Genomic DNA, 12182 nt, shown 5'->3' on the forward strand with positions numbered 1-12182 from the left:
TTCCTGGTAAATATAAAATTCAGAAATAGAAATATGTAACACTTGAAATACAGCACCATAGTAGTTTCCTAAAGTTAGATGTGCATAAGTTCTGGAAGCATCATGTCCAATTGTGGAGTGAGTCCAGTTGCATGTGAGTCTGGAAATCAAGAGTTACCACCTGAAATCTGTATGACCTTGGGCATGTTTACTTCCCCATGTTTATTCTTACTTGTGGTTGTTACAGAGCATTCTGTGATGTGAATAAAATGCAGATTATTGTGTCTCTTTTTTTCCCCATTAACTAGCTTGTATTTTTCTTTTTTTTATTCAGTTCTGGCTTTGTGTTATAAATAAGTTGTTTCAGAATATGTTTTCTAATAATACAGATACATAAGTGGTATAGTTCTTTAAGACTTGTGTCTGGAAAAGTTTTAAGTATATTTTTTCTATCATAATACCACACATGCAGCTCCAATTCTCTGTGTTTGTATCTTTTTGTTTAGTGTGTCTGTACTGTGCATGTTTTAGAAGTGATTGAACAATACATAGGGTTTGATTTCTGTGAAAAGCTGTGAATTATGAATGAATATGCTGTGAATAGTTGCAGACAAGATTATTGAAATGTAAAATGCCTTTTTATTTTGGAAATATAAGCAGATAATGCCAACAAGATTTAATGAAAATCCCTCCCAAATTCCAGAACTGCTCCTGGCAGTAGCAGAATTGTGCTGTCTGCTCTTGACTGCTACACAATGAGCATCTTCAAATTGCAGGGTACACTTTTGCACTATCACAGCATTCTTGCTCTGAATGCTTGCAAATTAATTCCATACAGTCCATTGATCAAAATCTCGTTAAATTAGGTAACAGTGGAGTTTGGGCTTGGGTTTGTTTTTTGTTTTTTCCCTTTTGACTACCAGTGATGAAATTCATATTGATTTGAGTCCCTTAGATAAAATCCTAGGGGCTATTAACTATGATTTCTTGTAGTGAGTACTGTTAGATTGCTGCTGTCTGCCAGAAAGAAGTGGGGAGTTTTTCATTGTATACAGCACATTTATTTTGGACTTGTTCAAAGTAACTAGGATTTGATCTTGCTCTGTGAGCTGATGGGCTGGTGGACCCTTTCTGGTTTGTATCCAGCCTCTCTTAAACAACAGTGCGTCGGTTCCTCATCAGAGAAGTGTGTATGCAAAGGTGGGTAGAGTTGTCTGAGAGGGGAGGAATTACAGAATCAACTGTTCAGCCCACAAGACCAAAAACATACTCTCCACTTCTCTCCTGGTCTAGCAGACAGCTCTGGAGATACAGTCCAATCTTTCCACAAACAAAGAAAGAAACAAACAAAACACGAAGAAAAAAACAAACCCCAAACCAAGGAGAGGCCCGTGCCTCCTCCCAGTCAGATGCCGGGAGTTCCTTGCCTCCTTGCCGCTCCGGCGGCAGCGGGATTTGGGGCACAGCTGCCGGCTGCTCCTGCTTTGCAGCAGGAGGTGGCGCACGTACCACAGCTCAGCTGGGCGGCAGCCGCGGCCAGAAACTGGGGCAAAACGGCAGGGTGAGGTGCCGCCTCCTGTTCACAGTATGGCAGCCACGGCTGCGGGACAGGAGGAGCTCTTCTAAACAGCTTTTAGTAAGGGTTGTTTGTTTTCTAATATTATCATGTAGAGATAGTAGTAAGCAAAGTCCTTGTTCTCCCTGTGTGCAATTAAAAAGATATTTATTTTAATTGTTATTACTATTGTAATAATAATTATTATAACTTATTTTTATAAACATAATTTATCTATAATATTATAGTATTATATTAATTTTCTACTTCGTGCTTTTTAGCACAAGTGCATACAAGTTTTTAGTAGTGCATTATGCAGTTTAAGCTCTATTAATAAATGCCATTTTATAATACTGTACTTCCTAAAGTTTATATAATGCATTTTATTAAACATGCTTTACTCTAGGCTGTTCAAGAACTATATTCTTACTAAGTCTTCAGGCACTAACATCAGAAATACTAAGTGAGGATTTGCTTTTCAATTTAGACTTTAACTTAGTACTTTGGGAGATGCGTAAGTGGGGTTTTTTTTAGGTGTTCTATAAAAGTCCAAGAATATGGAATTAGAAAGCAGTGTGTTTACTGGTGCATGTTTAATATAACAACTTTCTCAAAACAGTCCTTTGTGGTAGCATGGTTAAAGGCTTCACTAGTTTAAGAAAAATTTTTGATGCACTGAGGCATTTAGCTTGTACTAGCAACACTGAAGTTCACAAAAGAAGATAATATTGTGAGAAAATGTCTTGAATGAAAATGTATGCAAAACTATTAAAGACAAAGGTGATAAAATCAATTTAATTTGTGGAATTTAATTTTGAAGATGTAGCAAGAGTCTCAAAGCACATCCTGAGAGGATTCTCTGCAGAGAGGAAAGAAAAGCTTTTTGAAAATCTACTCCCTATGTCTAGCCTCTAGCAATTGCATGTAACAACCTGTTCTTTCTGTCTGCCACATTTAGTATTTGTAGTGATTGTTGTCATAAACAGTTTGGGATCCCAGGTGTTTGCATTTATCAGCTGTTGAGCCTGCTTGGTCCGGCTGTGGAGAATCCTAGGAATTCTAATCCTGAGAAAATCTGAGGGTTTAGTGAGAGTTGATCTTACAGTTTAATAATGGCTGTGTAATAGCATCCATGAGTTAAGCTGTAAATTACGCAATGACAGTTGTGTGAGTTGTTCCTTATTTATTCCTAATTTTCTTTCATTTGATTATCAACAGCCGCAAGCAGCAAGCCATCCTGCTATTTTCAGAATTGTAAATGAAATTTTCAAGTAAGTTTTGAAATTACTGTGGGAGGGGCTTTAAATGACCCATTTAAACATTGAGCTTTTCTTCAATAGCAGAAGCAGTATTATAATCTGCAACATATTATACTTTCAGGATATCTTTTCTTTACCTGTATGCTTTAAAGTTCCTTTCTGTGTAGTACACTGCAAATAATGAAATATGTTAAAAATCTTATGAACTTTAAGTAAAAGTTACATCATAATAATCACTGGTACTGTTGACTACACTGTTGGCTCATGCCAACATGAAGGTAGCATTTAGCAAAAACTTCTGCACTTACCAGTGTGACCTCTTTTACATTTTGTTTATGTTTTTCAAGATTTATGTTATATATGCTCTTAATGGCCTTCAACTCTTGATCCACTTATTAATAGTGAATTTGCTTTTGAATGCATTAAAATTATTTTGAAGCAACCAATATATTGGTTACCACGTAGGGGCTTCAAATCCTTTATACTCAGTTTTCAGTGGCTTTTCTCTTCCTTTCACTTGACTTAATAATTTTTAAGTAGATCTACTGCTGGGGTTATCAGTATTAACAATTCCACTACAACAATAATGAATTTAGTGACTGACATCCTTCGCTCATCAAGTGTTTCCTTTCTTAGGAAAACAGGGCCCCCACATACATGTGTGTGGGGGCATTTGTGTATCTGTGTGCACATTTAGGTATGTGCAGGCACTAACAGAAGAGGCTTGGCTGTAGAAACTGAGACTACTGTATTGTGAAAGTGGAGCCACTTGGGAGCCACTGCTCTGGCAGACATTTGTTGCTGTGGTCCCGTGTCTGCACACAGATAGCATTTTCTGAAGAGTTGAGATTAATACCTTTCCCAAAGCAAGATGTGTTTAAAAATTGATGTGACTTCAGCAGATGTGTACTGATGTCTTAGGCTGGAGGATGTATATTGTGATGGTACAGGGAGACAAAATTTGTCCAAGCTTTGTGGCTTATTTAAGGTCATGCTATATAGAATTTTTTTTTTTTTAAACACATGACTTTACTACTCTTTTGCATCCTTCCCCTTTGGTAGACAGTGGAAATGGATAAAATTATGTTTCTCAGCTAATGCAGGACTTTGTCCGACACAGTATTTCCTGGTAAAACATTGTACTTCTATTAATGTTTCAAATTGTCTTAAAAAATGATATTTTCCTGTTTCTAAACCTACATTTCTGCTCCCTTCCTTTACTTTGAATTGTTTCTACTTAGTGTGCTTGTTCCTCTACATTGTTGGTATTAAAATGTTGATGTATTTTAAGAATACTATGTATCACCTATTCCAGTTGTAATCACATGTGAGATTTTAGAGAACTGCTGATAAAGAAAATGTACTTTCTTGCTTGGAAACTGTGTTGGGTTTCTATAGCTGGCACAAAACTTCATTAATATTTGGGGTTCATGTTCTAAGTATGGACCTAAACATTGTGACTCTTTCTGTATTAACTTTTCCTGCTATTTGCTTGCATATTGAGATTAATTGTTCTATATTAAATTATCACAGTGATATTACTTACTGGTTTTATTTCCCAAAGTTTTCTTACTATTTGTGGCTATACAGAAGTCCATACACCTAGGCTGTCTTGAGTTTCCATGTACTATTTCTTCTTTTTTTACCAGTGATTTTATTTGCCTGTAGTTTTGTGACGTTTCTGTTACAGTAATATGTTAGCTCTTCATATGTTTTAGAAGGAATGAAATGATTCTCTAATACTTGTATCTCACTGGCAACTTACTTTCAACATTTTTTTCTCCTTTCTACTATATGTTTTTCAAAAAGATAATGAAAATTGCTGCTATGTGTTTTTCTTCACTTGCTCCATTTGCTCTAGGTTATTTTGCTCTGTGAAAAGCAAGTTGAAGCCTTTGTAAACGTCTAGAGTGGCCTATGGGATGCAGTGCCATAAAACCATATAAAGTATGCTTAATTCAATCATGGGAGCAGTTGCTCTGAACACAATAAACTGATCAGATGCCAAATTTGGCTAATAAAATTGTGCTAGTCTTTTTAATTGTATACTTGTTTAGGTAGGATAAATTATGTGTCTGCATGTATATTGTATATATTTACTAAGTCTAGTTTATTTGTAAGAGTTGTGTATGAGGTTTGTTTTGGGAGTTTTTTTGGGTGGTTTTTTTTGTTAGTTTGTTTGTTTTTGTTTTGGTTTTTTTAAATTAAAAATAAAATCTAAAAAGCCTGCAAAGTTAGTATTTCTGTTAGCGGTATAATGAGCTCAGACACTGTTTGAATCTACAGCATACAAAGAATATACCTTTTTCTTTCATTCAGTTAACAGTGGTGTGATGGGCAGACTAGTTATCTGATCTGTCATATCTAACCTTTCAATGCATAGGAATGTGCTGATGGAAACTGATGGAACTTCAGAAGTTATGACAGTAATACAGGTGTTTACACAGCTCTTCCTTCAGGCTCATCAGAATGAAAACAAACAGGTTAGTCAAGGTCTCTTTCTTATTGTTTTCTTCCAGTGACAAAATGCAAAATTTCACAGGAAGAAACCCCAATTCTACTCTTAAGAGAAGTGACTGAATATAATGAGGTAAATAACAGCATCCCTCTGTAGCTGCATAGATTTGGCAAAGTTCAAACTTCTTACCTGCGCATAAAATTATAGCAAGAAACCAATATGTAAGAGCAATTTACCTAACTTAAACCTCGAGTACATCTGCCTAAATTGCTTTTCCCTGACTCAGTTCCCCTGATGCTGAGGTTTCTGCCTGTAGAATAAACATGAACATTCATCTTTGATAAAAAGGAGGAACAATGCTAGATGCATTTTTCTTTTGTGATAGCAGGATCTCTGACAATAAATGAAGCAGAGATAAAAACGCCATTCCTAGTCCCCTAAATAATTATAAGCAGGATATTGAATAGTTGTATTTGTCTGTTCAGAAGGTAAAAGACACAGGGTAATACATGCTGGGGCACAGAATACATACTGTTTTCAGTTCCCGATCCTCAACAGTGGTCTCTCTGAAACTTTCCTTGGTCTAAATTTTCAAATTTCACAGCTTAGTCTCTCTTCTTCTGCACAGATTTTTGTACAGGTCTTACTGAACTGAATTAAGTGGAATTAGTTTTGTGCTATTTTAAACAAGAGCAGGATCAGTTTCTTACCTTAAAATTTCAAAATATAGATATGAAAAATCTCATTTTACTTATAGGTTGCAAACTTGACTTCAGATACCCAAATCACATGGTCACATCCTGACCATCTTATTTGTTTTTTGAAATCAAATTCATGTGATACAAGTTTGAGAAGACCTTGTCATTTAAAACCTTCCACTTTAAACTTAAGAAAATTTTCAGTACCTTTGATTTTTTGCATCTTTTTGAGGGAGATGGTAATTAAGAGAATGCTGGGATTTCTTGAAACTTGTGGCATACTGGCTTTTAATTGGCAGTGTGATTGAATCTGTCTTCTAGCTTCAGGCAGCTGTCTTGCTTAATACATTAGTGCTGCGCATGATAATCTTGTGCCACCCTGACTGCATGGCAACAGCACACTGTGTAGCCCCAGGTGGGGATCAGTGGGTGAGAAGAAAAATAAAGATTCCACACCATCAGACACCCAAGAGCTAATCCTGCTGTGCAGGTGATATGTTTTCTTCAAGGTGAAAGTCTGGCATATTGCTGGCATTGCAACATGGACTACAGCCCATTTTTCTAAAGTTGTTTTAAATACTGAGTTTCCTTTATTTAACTTGTATACTAAGTTATGGAGTTCTAATTAAGGTGTTACCTTCAATGATAGAATTAAAAGTCCCTTGTTTCAAAGTTTATGAATCAACTGTAATTTTAGCTAACAGTTAGCTTGCAAGAAGGTAGGTACAGATTGCTTCCTCTTTTTTCCTCTGGTCATACCATCATTACTTCATAAGATATCTGTCTTATTGGTATCTGATTGCCCTTGACAGAACATAATGTGCCCCAGTAGCATTTAGTAGAAGAATGGTAAAAATATTAATGACAGAAGACGAAGTTGGTTCTGGTCACTGAGAACTTCAGAATTTATTGACAGTTAAGTGAAAAAAACTATAGGCAAACACGCATCCATAAAATTTGCAAAACAACTGGCTTGTATCTGGCAGTTCAGAGGTTTGTGTGATAGGAGGAGAGTGATGCTCTGTTGCAGTGTGGCAGCTGTCAGAAATAGCTGTCTTTTATAATAACTTTGTAGACCATTTAGAAAGAGCAAGGTTTGGCAGAAAAAATGCTGAAGAGTGGGAAAAGACAGTGCTGCTGGGTTTAGGATAGGCCTTTTTCTTCCATGTTTTTGGAGACTGAAAACAGTATAAATAGAACATGGGGTTTAAATCTACTTAGGAAAGTGTTTGGTTTCTGTAGTCGTTGAAGAAGAAATTTAAGAATGGGTATACTGAGATAACTGTTGGGATTTGTTTTGTTTTTGCAGATTTTCTTTAAGTTTGCGATGCTAGTGGAAGCTGACCTGAGGATAATTGGGTCGTGTTGCTTGTAAATTTGTGAAGTTAAAGTTCATAATTTTATTTAATGGAAATTATAATTTCCTCATGAATTATTTTCCCTTAATAATTTCAGAATTATAATTGATTTTCACCTGGGAATTTTGTTTTAAGTAGCTGGATAAATATTTTAAACCAGTGTTCAGTGTTTATTTCCAGTTTATTTCCATCATGGCAGTTATAATAACCAGCCACATCCAAACTTGTTCTGTCTGATAGTACCTTGTTTTGAATTTTTTGATAGTGTATGTGAGGAAAGAACTGTCTAAAATACAGTTTAAAACACTGTGTGTTTTGTTTATATGACAAATCCTTTTGCCTTTGCCTAGACAGAATACTGAAAATTGTTTTTCACTTACTTCACAATACTGTTTTCATATGTTGTGTAGGCTGTGGGTTGTCTTGGTTACTACTAACTGTATCAAGGGGCTGCTTTTTTGTGGGAATTTTTAGTGCAAATTAATTGGCTACATGCATACTTTACTATAGGGTTTTTTTTTCTATTTAGCCTAATTCCTCTCCACAAATAGACTTTAGAGTCTTACTACACCGGTGATATATAAACTAAGAAGAGTGATATATTCATGTGCTGTAATTTCACTTAACTGTTGTTGACAGAACAAAAAAAAAAGTTGTTTGTTTATAAGATACATGCATATATATGCAATAGAAAATAGTTACTAAATGCAGTCTTCATTGGATTTACAGCTCTATCACATTTTATAGAGTTCATATTCCCAGTCTGTGTTTCAAGAGATGATCTGTTAGCTAAATGCCTTCTTACTCCTAAAAAAGAAGACAGCAGAGTTCTAAGATAAATGGTATGGAGATTCAAAGATGTAAATGAGAGAATCATAGATTACTTAAGAATTGGAAGGGACCTCTGGACATCATCTTGTCCAGCTTCCCAGCTCCAAATCATAGCTACTTAGAACCAGTTGTCCAGGACTATGTCCAGATGGGACTCTACAACTCTTCTGAGCAAACTGTGGTAGTGCTTGGCCACCTCACAGTAAAAAGAAAGTGAAAAAATAAATTACAAAAGTGGTTTCTGATATACAGACAGAAACCTCCTGTGCTTGAGTTTGTGCCATTACTTCTCATTCTTTCACTGTGCACCACTGCAAAAACCCTAGTTCTGTTGCTTTGCACCCACCTTTGAGGTGTTTATACACATTCATAAGATCCCCCTTGAGCCTTCTCTTCTCCAGGCTTTCTCAGCCTTTCCTCATAGAAGTTCTTTGGTCCTTTAATGATCCTTGTGGCCTTTTATTTAATTGGGCATTAACTGGGCATAGTACTTCAAGTTAGGCTGCTGGAATGGCTGCTTACTGTGCAGGGGAAGGAGCACCTCCCTGGACCTGCTGGCAATCCTTTGCCTAATGCAGCTCAAGATAACACTTGCTGCTCTGTTGCTGGGCACACTGCTGACTCACACTCACCTTGGTGTCCAGTGGGTCCCCAGGTCCTTCTCTGCAAAATGCTTTCCAGCTGAGTAGCTGCTAGCATGTACCTGGAGATATTCCTGCCCAAGCGCAGGACTTTATACTTTCTCCTTGTTAACATTTATTTGGCTTCTGTCAGCCCATTTCGCCAGCCTGTCAACATCCCTCTGGATGGCAGCACAACCCTTTAATGTATCAGCCACTCCTCCCAGTTTTGTGTCATCACCAAACTTGCCAAGGGAACCCACTGCCCCTTCATCCAGCTCATTAATGAAAATGTAAAATAGGACTGGGCCCAGTGTTGACCCTGCTGTCTCTTGGTAGTTATTGGACTCCTAACTAGATTTTGTGTGCCAGTGATCACCATGTGGGCCTGGCTGGCTTTCCGTGTGTCTCAAGGGGAGTTGGTGTTGCACTTGCACATACATGCTCCATGTTAGACGTGCCTGTAGTACATGTTTGCAGAACAAACGGATTAAAGGTGTGCTGCTGCTAGTCTCAGTTATACAAGCAGTGTTCACAGTATACAGTCACACATTCTCAGATAAACAGTGCAAGTCTGTTATCTGTGTCTGCCCTACCTGCTGCTGGATCAGGACCTAAGAATTTTATGTTTCCATTTTTGAACAGATGGCAATAATCTACACAACACCCTCAGATTCTGTAGATTTTATTAGTTCTTAGTTTTATACCATCTGTGAATCTGTTTACACTGGAAAATGAAATTAAACTAGTGTCTCTTCTAAGCTCTGCATATTAAGAGTGGAAACTCATAATTACAGGGAAAAAGACTAAGACTAGTAATGTAATTCTCTTCATGTTCTGAATCTTTTTTGAGGCATATACTTTAACAATCTATAAATAATTGCTTTTTATAAGCAAGCATTTCCTAAACAGCCCCCTTTATAAATATAAAATCCTAAAATAAGCTAAAGAGTTAATTTTCTGTTTCCTTGCTTCAGTCTGTATTGTTAATTACTGCCTTAGATGACATTATTCACTGTGTGTTTTGAAAACTGACCAGAAACCTCTTAAAATAATGATTTTGTGTCTTAGCATAAATTTCCACTGAAGGCCTACTTCCCATATCATCACCAGCCTCTTGTTAGAGGTTTAGTCAGACGTCCTTTTGGTAAGTTTTTTCATAAAGTATCTGCAGTGTTATGAATCTGCATGGTCTGTATATGTCTTAAAATAACTTAAAAAGGGATAGAGATAACTGTTTGTCATTTCCTTTACAGGGTGTGTTTGATTTAGCAATTTTAATAATATTCTTTTAATGTATTTTTCTGCAGGAACATCTGGTTCTTATATAACAATATTACAGATGTAACTTTAAAGAAAACTAAATCAGAAGTAAATAACAAAGAAAGAATGCATAATTATGTAGGAATGAAGCCGTGTTACAGAGATTGTAGAAATACTGCAGTCTTCTTGTGTTATAATATCAGTAATTGTCATTATGGAAAAATTCACATGTATTTCACAAGAAACAGACTTTCTGTTTCTCTCTGAGGCTTGAATTCTGATATTTTAGATTTCAAACCCAACTTTTTTTCAGGTTTCCTATTCACACATATCAAGAAACCACTGTTCAATTTGGTATGATATTTTGATGGACAATAATTAAAGCTCAGTACAAGAGCTTCTAAAAATGCTAATGCACTGATTAGATATTAATATTGTGGTAGCAAGGGAACATCAGCCTCATTTCAATATTCCTAGCTGTACTTCCTTCCATGGCTTTATCAATGAATTGTTGTATGAAACACAATAGTTATTGTTTAAAATCGGGAAATTTTAAAATTAAATTTTAAATACTTCGTGATAACTGAATCAATTTGGAGAAATCTTACAGCTACATTAATGCTTCAGTGTAACATTCTAGTGGGGGGCTATGATTTTAAGTGTTTTGTTTTCATCCTTCATCCTCAGAACTCCCAACTACATATTGGTCTCAACATGTGAAACACATTTCGGATATGCTCAAAGCATTAGTAGAAGATACAAATGCTAGGTAAGCAGTATAAGATCTTCAAACTTTTACCCCTTTGCATGTTAGTTTGTGAAAGGTCATGCCATTTGAAGTCTTTAGTGGCTGTATTTCATCATTTTCTTATTATTCTCTAAGTTGGGCTTTATTTTTAAGAATAGGATTTGGATTACTTACTGAACCTGAGCTTTATAGCATCTATATACCTGGCCAATAAGCCTCTGAGGAAACAAAATCTTGTAATTCCTTCCAACAAATGTCTGGCTGCATAATGGAAATGCTTACTTGTCTATTCTCCCATTTCTTCCTCAAAACTTTTAACCATGTTTTATGAAGGAGCTTAGCTTTCTGCAGGCTTGTACAAATGTCCAAACTGCAAACTTCCTTATTTTCATAAATATGACTGACAGACTGCAGTATCATTTTTGTTGTGTTAATCTTTCGGCTGTCACTCTAGGTTTCTGACCTGCTGCCCTTGGGGTTTGTTTGTCTAGATGAATTATGCTTTGGTAGAGGATGTTCTGGGACTATATGAAAATAATGAAAAAGCATACATCTCTATCTGCTGCTGCCTTGCAATTCTTTCTTATAAGGAGTGTGATGAGACCTGACTTGTATAGTGCTTGGATACAAATTTTCTTAGGTCTGCTCTGAGAGTTAGCTGTCCAAAGAATGTTGAACAGGTTTTAAATTAAAAAGAAACAAATTGATTTTGATTTTAAACTTGAAATATATCAAAAGAAACATAGAACACCAAGGCCAGCCAGACTTGCAAAACAAGATCATAGAATTGCAGAATCACCTAGGCTGGAAAAAACCTTTGAGATCATCAAGTCCAATCTGTGACATAACACCACCTTGTCAACACCAAGTGGCACATCCAGTCTTTAAACATCTCCAGATGTTTGGACAGTGACTCCACCACCTTCCTAGGCAGCCCATTCCAATGTCTGATTACTCCTTCTGTGAAGAACTTCCTAATGTCCAACATAAAACTCTCTGGTGCAGCTTAAGACTGTCATCTTGTCCTGTCACTGGTGCCTGTGAGAAGAGACCGACCCCCATCTGGCTGCACCCTCCTTTCTGGTCATTGTGGAGAGCAGTAAGGTCTCCCCTGAGCCTCCTCTATGCTAAACAACCCCAGGTCCCTCAGCTGCTCCTCCTAGGGTTTGTGCTCCAGATGCTTCAGCAGCTTGGTTTCCTTTCTCTGGACTCACTCCAGCATCTCACTATCCTTCCTAAATTGAGGGAAGAACTGTACACAGCACTCAAGGTGCCTCACCAGTGCCCAGTAAAGGGGGACAGTCACTGCCTTGGTCCTATTGCTGATACAGGCCAGGATGCCGTTGGCCTTCTGGGCCACCTGGGCTCACTGCAGGCTAGTGTTCAGTCTGCCTTTAGTAAGTATCCCCAGGT

At 36.9% G+C, this 12182-nt stretch overlaps 1 protein-coding gene across 2 annotated transcripts in view; it reads left to right on the forward strand.

Annotated features, from left to right (window-relative positions):
• Nucleotides 1-12182, forward strand: part of FANCC (FA complementation group C) — a 61247-nt gene that overhangs the window by 41988 nt on the left and 7077 nt on the right. For both annotated transcript variants that reach the window (XM_054004180.1, XM_054004181.1), the window contains exons 8-11: nucleotides 2753-2805; nucleotides 5177-5276; nucleotides 9830-9905; nucleotides 10709-10790. In XM_054004180.1, coding sequence (XP_053860155.1) covers nucleotides 2753-2805; nucleotides 5177-5276; nucleotides 9830-9905; nucleotides 10709-10790 — 311 coding nt within the window. The remainder of the gene's footprint in view (nucleotides 1-2752; nucleotides 2806-5176; nucleotides 5277-9829; nucleotides 9906-10708; nucleotides 10791-12182) is intronic.

Source organism: Vidua macroura, chromosome Z (assembly GCF_024509145.1).
Source record: "Vidua macroura isolate BioBank_ID:100142 chromosome Z, ASM2450914v1, whole genome shotgun sequence".
Classification (NCBI taxonomy): Eukaryota; Metazoa; Chordata; class Aves; order Passeriformes; family Viduidae; genus Vidua; species Vidua macroura.